The 7484-nt window shown below is 39.1% G+C and overlaps 1 protein-coding gene across 1 annotated transcript; it reads left to right on the top strand.

Annotated features, from left to right (window-relative positions):
• Positions 1–14: 14 nt before the first annotated feature.
• LOC101861175 (CD109 antigen) lies at positions 15–7130 on the top strand (the record flags this gene model as incomplete). The annotated part of the gene is given in 5 exon segments (XM_013090559.1): positions 15–766; positions 1905–1978; positions 2883–3017; positions 5893–5932; positions 7046–7130. Coding segments are annotated over 5 exon segments (527 nt in total), but the record flags the coding sequence as incomplete, so codon positions are not given.
• Positions 7131–7484: the final 354 nt, after the last annotated feature.

Below are 7484 nucleotides of genomic sequence, written 5' to 3'. Positions count from 1 at the left end.
CAGCAGCAATTCCTCCAGTTCTTGGGGTTGTGATATACAAATGCAATGTAACCTTTCTCCCAACACACAGCTTAATTCATTGTTTAACCTGTACTACAGAAAAGTCATAAAAATATAAGGCGTGAATATTCGGAGACTGGCACGCTTTCAATGCTTATGATGAGCGTCATTTTGTGTCAAACGCCCCTGACTGTCTAATTGTAATATAAAAAGAGAGACAGCAGGCCAGACTGTTCTGACTGATGATGTATATGTTATTTTGAAGTACCACTCCCCCACTCCATTGGCATTTAAAAACCAATAACGAAAAGAAAAAAAAAGAAGAGAAATGCCTTGACTTCTCTGCCTATAAAATGTTGTGAGCGTGAATTAATTACCACGAACAGCAATGTAAACAATCAGAAAAGAACTATATCTAAACCAAATTGTGCCATTTCATTTTTCGAGATACATAATATTACAAAGATAATATACTATCCCTCTAATTCTCAGTAGAAACAGACAAAGCGGGATTGATGCTAAACGTATCATTTCTTTTTCTTATAATTCGTACAAAAGATCGTTTTCATCAACATGATCTTTTTTCAGATTACTTACTTTCTAGCGAGCCCCGGTCGGCAGAGTTGGCAGAGATCATACCGAGCAACATTCAAAGGCGTGGGGCAAGAAGTCAATTTCGAAGAACAAACAACGGTGCAGCTAGAGGAGAAGGCCGTGTCCGTCTTTATACAAACGGACAAAGCAATCTACAAATTTGGCCAAAGGGGTGAGTATCGCAAAAGCTGAACATAGAGTGTCGAACAATATACATTACATAATTCCTTGTACTTGTTATAACTGTACTGCAACGAATCAGGATATGAATAATACCTTTCTTTTAATCAGGGGTCCTTTTTCGGTTACAGTGTACTAGAGAAAATAAAACCCAAGAGCCCTTTCAAGCGTGCGTTACTTTACTCTCTCTAAATTTTTACATACCCACAAACCGAACAATATTACATAGAGTAGATTATTGGATAAGAAATATGCTAGACCCTTTTCAGCACAAGTTCCATCATTTGTGATGCATACTGCCTTTACTTTGCCAGTCAGGGAAGATCCAGGTTTTGTGGAATAATAACAACCCATTAAAGAAAAAGTTTTACTTGCATTCAGCGTGGGGTCTTCAAGGCTCGTTATCCATTTGGCTTAGCCATATTGGACAAAGACAAGCTAACGGTATTGCGTAACTTATTCCTCCTGTTCGTACGTATACTTTCTTTCAAAGTATCTACTTCTTCTGGCATCAGAAACTACGCCCGTCACTCTTTATGGAGAACCCCTTGCAGAAATTAGTAAATTCAAGTACCTTGGCAGCATTACATCCAAAACTGCAGACTGCCTAAACGACGTCTTCACAAAAAGACTTCAAAATGCATGGATCGCTTTTGTGAAATTAAATACTATATGGAAGTCAAATATCATTTCCTTGAAGACGAAATTAAAAATATATAATAACAATATTTTGGCTGTATTGGGGTGTGATTCCGTGACAAGGAAAAGAAACAAAACAATTCAACTAAAATTAAAAATAATGAAGTGTTGTAAAGAACTGATATTAAAGATAGCGACACAATCATAAAAATGAGATGATGGAGATAGCTAGGATATGTTCAAAGAATGCCGAAGACAAGATTTCCCTACCAGGCATGGTAATGGAAACCAACTGGAAAAAGAAAACGAGGAAAACAAACTCGAAACTATTGAGGAACAATATGGGACGAGGCAATCACCTTGGACGTGGCCAGGGGCAGCCAAGCATAGCGTCGACTGCTCTCCGCCTTATGTACCTCTGACGGTATAAGGAGAGAGTAAGTAATGAATACATTTAATTAAAACTCATTGTGTCATTGCTTCTTCATCAGTCCAATTCAGAGTGCTCGTTACGACCATGGATCTGAAGCCTGTGACAAAGGAGCCTGTAGACATCATTATTGAGGTAATCAAACTTGCTTTTTTTCCTGAGAGCATAGTTGTTGTTTTTTTTTTGCGACAGTTTTCGAAGCATTTCAAGCAATTTCAACCTGTGTTGTGCGTGTTGGGGAGGGGTGATATTTGTGTGCTCGTCTGTGTATGTGCGCGTGTGTCTGTTTTCTTGTCCGTGAAATTTGTTTGTGTCAATGATAGATGGATAGATAGATGCATACAGGGTATCCCCAAAAATGCACACACATCATAAAATCAAACACTGTTCACTACTATATTTAATGTGTATACATTTTTGGGACACCCTGTTAATATCTATCTATCTATCTATCTATCTATCTATCTATCTATCTATCTATCTATCTATACATTTCAATGTGAATTTTTACTGAAAAACATTGATTAAAGGCACAAAATATGTCGTTTCTTTCAGTTTTCGAAGACTCTTTAGCTATTGGAGTTATCAAACTTGGGCGGCAATTTTCTCGCAAATTTCAAAACTGAAACCAGCCGACCTCACTTCCTTCAATTGTAGATATCTTGGATTCTATTTAAGATAAACGGATATTTATTTCATAGGAGGCAAGGCAAATAAACCAGCTTTCAGATTATCTAATACTAATAACTTTACATGCTCAAAAATTGAGGAGCGCCTGATCCCACCGCGTCGTGACACAATATATACATCTTTATATATACATAGGTGGGATGACTCAGTGCGTGTTTGTGTGTATGTGTGTGTGTGTGTGTGTGTGTGTGTGTGTGTGTGTGTGTGTGTGTGTGTGTGTGTGTGTGTTTTTGTGTGTGTGTGTGTGTGTGTGTGTGTGTGCTTATGAGTGTGTGTGTGTGTGTGTGTATGTGTTTGTGTGTGTGTGTGAATGCATGTGTGTATAGATTTGTATTTGTCACCCTTGTAGGACCCAAAGCGAAACCGGATCTGGCAGCGACTTGGAGTGACTGACCTCAATGGTTACGGTGTTCTAGACGACCTGGCCCTACAGCTCGCCGACCGAGCTCTCAAAGGAATGTGGACTATCAAGGTCTCAGTTTTGGTAAGTCTTCTAGTTTTCTCAAGCAATTAAGACGTTGACTAAGCCTGACTAACCGGTGTCAATGGTATAGCGGTTAGGCACTTAGCTGTTGCACGCAGAAGACCAGAATTCCAGTCCAGTGTGGGGACAGTTTATGTTGAATAACTCGGTCTTTTTGCTGAGACATATTTCTCTCAGCCCGGGTTGAATTTGATATGCAGGGTCGAAGTCAGCCTCCCAAATGATCTAAATGACGTCGATGCGGGCGTAAACCCAACTATAATGTTGAAAGTTTAGCCGAGATATTAGTTGCCATACTTTCTCCTGCGCCGTATGAAGTCTTTTCAGGATTCCAGGGGTTGAGCTTTTGCAAGCTACGTTCGTACACACATTATGATGATGGGTTGGTACCACATGTTGACATATGCCTGTTTCTCATGTTTTAGAATTAAATATTTCCCAGATGATGTACAGGGAGTCATCGGAAAATTACTTGAAACGGTTTATTTTACTTTTTAAAAAGATCGTCGCCTAGCCAGAGAAAACGATGTCCATTTGTGTTTTTTTTTCTCAAAAGGAAAAGCAACGTCCGATTTTGTGTATAAACTTTTGATCTGAACAAACTACGAGAGTTGGCTCGGTTGTTGATGACCCTTGTTCGACTCACTAGTGGTTCACTCTTCGGCTCTAGCTGCTTTGAGGAGTTCTCATGGCTCGTCAACTACTTGACGCTGAACGGGCTTGAAATATGAAAGTTCAGCCTTTTGAATACACCCTCCAAACAACTGCCCACCCCAGTTGTTGAAAGGGGATTTTTACTCGTACAATCATCCGGCAAAATATTTCCTTGCAAGCATGGTCTTCAATTCAGAATGTTTTATTTAAAGATTGTCGTAGAATCTACAGTTGTGGGAACAGTTATAAGTTGTTGATCCCAGTGAAGGGTCACTAGTAATAAGTACAAATAAAACTCACCCTTTTCAACAATGTAAGTTTATTTAAGAAACCTCCGAAATAAAAGTCCATCTCCGGTAGGGTCGAGCTAAATGGGTGAAAAGCCTTATAAACTCCCCAAAACAACTCAAGTTCAGAACACCCTTTTCGTGATTCGAACAAAGGCCATCCGGTCTGCAGTTCAGCATGGTGCCAACTTTTTATACATACTAGATCTAGTATTTTAAAAAGGACAGGGATAATACATGTATCTCTTTTGAAAGCAAGTCTGTCCTTTGTTCTTATTATGACACTATGCTTACTGAACGCATGTTGTAAGACCCTTTAGTGCAAAAGCAGTGTTCAAGTGCAATAATTTAATCTTTTGCTACACATTATGCCACTAAAGAGTGTCACAAATTGGTTAGCAGTGATTTAGGCCATATATGCCACCGTGTGCAAAATATTTGTGAGAAGAGGGAAGTGCTGTGAGCACTCTCACTTTCCAGGTGACGGAGATTTGTGGTATTTTAAATAAATTCATGACGAAATGTTTTTCAATGTAGCCTCAACTTTTGTGGGAAAATATCATTTAGCTAAGACAAATTGCTACAAGCTGCTGTGCAGGCAGAGTACTGAACAATTTACTGAACATTGATTCACCCGTTCAAAAAATATTTGTTTATGTGAAACGATCTCACCTTCACGTTATGCTGGGGGGCTAAAGTTGAAAGATGATCTATAATAATTGTGACAGACAACTCTATCATGAATCATGAGTTTTGGTTTTCTTTTCTTTAGTTGCTTTGTGTAACGTCTTGCCACATGGCACATGGGTCTTTGTAACAGCAGCATACTGACACTTGAATTGTAATGGGTCAACACTTTAAACAAATTAATTTGAGTGAATATGCAAAAAGGAACAATATCTACACAACAGGTTAGAGTATTTACATGTTACAGATTACATGCCTTCACAACAATTGATACTCACACCTCTCAGTCATTTTCACGTAGAACATTGCAACACCAGTCTAATGATACACGCTGGCAAAGATGTAAAATACAGACATAACATAATATGATCGTGAAAATGACATAAGCCAACGCTGAAGTGTTTGTACAAAGGGGAACAATTCAATAACTAATGTCCTGCTAAGGGAATGAATTACCAGCAGGTCTAATTATTCCCCTTACATAATAGTTTTGTTTCTTTTAGTAAGTGCTCACTGCATTTGCCACACAATAATGTCATATAAGTGCCGAGGATTAGAGTTATTACTAGAGAGTAACAAACACAAAAAATAAGGAGGGGTAGGGGGAATAAGGACGACAGATGTTTGATTGGAAAGGGGCAGCAAACCACATCAGAGCACCCGCTAATTACCCATAACTCTATGAGGTTCTTCTGAGTTGAAAAAAAATGTAGTTGAAACTGTCTAAGACATCCATTCATTATATAGGAGAAAATGGCCGCTTTAGACAGGTGGCCGCCTTACACTGAACTTATGATTTTAAAATTACGCGAGAGAGGAAATGCAAAGAGGCTGTTTGTACCAGGGGATTGTCTTATACAGGTGGCCATTAGAGCTGGCTGACTGTACTTGCATCAAAACGATATTATAATTTTGCGAAACTAGGTTTACATAGAAGACAGCAGAGAGAGAAAGAGGGCGGTGTGGTGAAAGGGGGGGGGGATAAATTGAGAGAAAGGAATAAAGGGGGCAGATTAAAGAGATGGCAAAGATGTATTAGAGAGAGGGGGGAAGAGAGGGAGGTGATGGGATAGGGATTGTGTGAGGGAGGGAGAGAGAGAGAGAGAGAGAGAGAGAGAGAGAGAGAGAGAGAGAGAGAGAGAGAGAGAGAGAGAGTAATAAAATACTGAAGGCCTGCAGAAAATTGCTGTTGTATTTTTTCGAACTGTACTTACTTACACAATATTTGTTGTTCTTCCGATTCTTAGGGTACAGAACAGACAAAAGAATTTGAGGTGGACGATTATGGTAAGTCCTTTATTGTCAAAGAAGGGTTTGTTGTTGTTTTTCTGGTTGTTTTTCTGGTTGTTTTTGTTGTTGTTGTTGTTGTTGTTGCTGTTGTTGTTGTTGTTGTTGTTGTTGTTGTTGTTGTTGTTGTTCTTTTTTTGTTTTAGTTCTTGTTTTTTTTATTTATTCTTTTTTGTTGTTGTTGGGTTTGTTTGTTTGTTTTGTTTTTTTCTGTTGGTTTGTTTATCGGGGGGTGTAGGGAGAAATAAGTACTGAAGCTTCCATGTTGTAGAGTCTTAAGTCTTAGGTATATATTGTGCAAAATTTGAATGATTTGGATGTCTTTATGCCATAGTTTACTACGTTTGGGCACAAGAACAAAGCTCAGTAGAGAGAGAGGGATAAACATTATTCTTTCTACTACTGCTGCTGCTGATGCTGCTGCTATTACTGCTACTACTACAACTACTGCTGCTGCTGATGGACACTTCTGTGTCTCTCCCTCATCATCATCAAGATCAGAAGCAACAGCAGCAACAGCAGCAGCAGCAGCAACAGCAGCAACAGCAGCAACAGCAGCAACAGCAGCAACAGTAACGACAATCTCCAGCAAAAGGGTCCAACAAGTAGCATCTGCATTATCTTTATCCTTGCTCTTTTTCGAAAACTTACAAATTTGTGGTATCGTTGAGAAGCCAGGCACTCATTAAAATAATGAAAGCAAAAACCGACAAGTTTCCGTCCGTTGAGCAATTTCCATCAATTTTCCCTCTTGGCTAAACGCCTTTTATGTGCATTTCTGCTGGGATTTGAATTGAAACACTTTTACTTTTATCAAAGCCGCAAAAGTGTAAATTTGCATATACCAAGGACGCTCCAGCTTTGGGAGTCACTAAACTTTTTAGCGCCATTTTCTCTCTAAGTTTACCTGTGGCAGCAGGCGACCTCACCTCCGTAAATCACTAATCTATCAAGTTTTACTCAAGATAGATGAATATATTGTCATCAAAATCGGGACAAACAAATAAGGATTAAGGAGATACCAATAAATCCATATGTCCAAAAGTTGACGAGCGCCTGATTCACCACGTCATGACACTTAATTATGGTCGTTGCTGTTTCGTCCCAATACAGTGTTGCCGAAGATTGAAGTGGAGATCCAGGCCCCTAAATTCGGCGTCGATTACCACTCTATCCTGGAGATCACAGTCAAGGCCACGTAAGTCTGCTGTCCGGCTGTGTGTATGTGTCTGTCTGTCTGTCTGTCTGTCTGTCTGTCTGTCTGTCTGTCTGTCTGTCTGTCTGTCTGTTTGTCCAGCTGTCAGTCAGTCTGTCTGTCAGTTTGTCTTTTTGGTATTTCCTTCTCGTTTGCAATGAACACGCGTGGCTGTTATTAATTTATTAATATGTTAATTTATAGTCATCACTTGCTTCTTAACTTTTTAAAATGTTGTTTCCTTTTGCTGTTGCTATTGTTGTTAGAATCTATTGTTGTTTTCAAATAAGTACCACTTACTAATTTCATGTACAATGTGATTTCATTTTTCTCTTCGTTTCACTCCTCCCGCCTTAT

Source organism: Aplysia californica, unplaced genomic scaffold, assembly GCF_000002075.1.
Source record: "Aplysia californica isolate F4 #8 unplaced genomic scaffold, AplCal3.0 scaffold01339, whole genome shotgun sequence".
In the NCBI taxonomy this organism is placed as follows: Eukaryota; Metazoa; Mollusca; class Gastropoda; order Aplysiida; family Aplysiidae; genus Aplysia; species Aplysia californica.
Note: the sequence above shows the minus strand (reverse complement) of the source record. Positions and strands in the feature narration are given on the sequence as shown.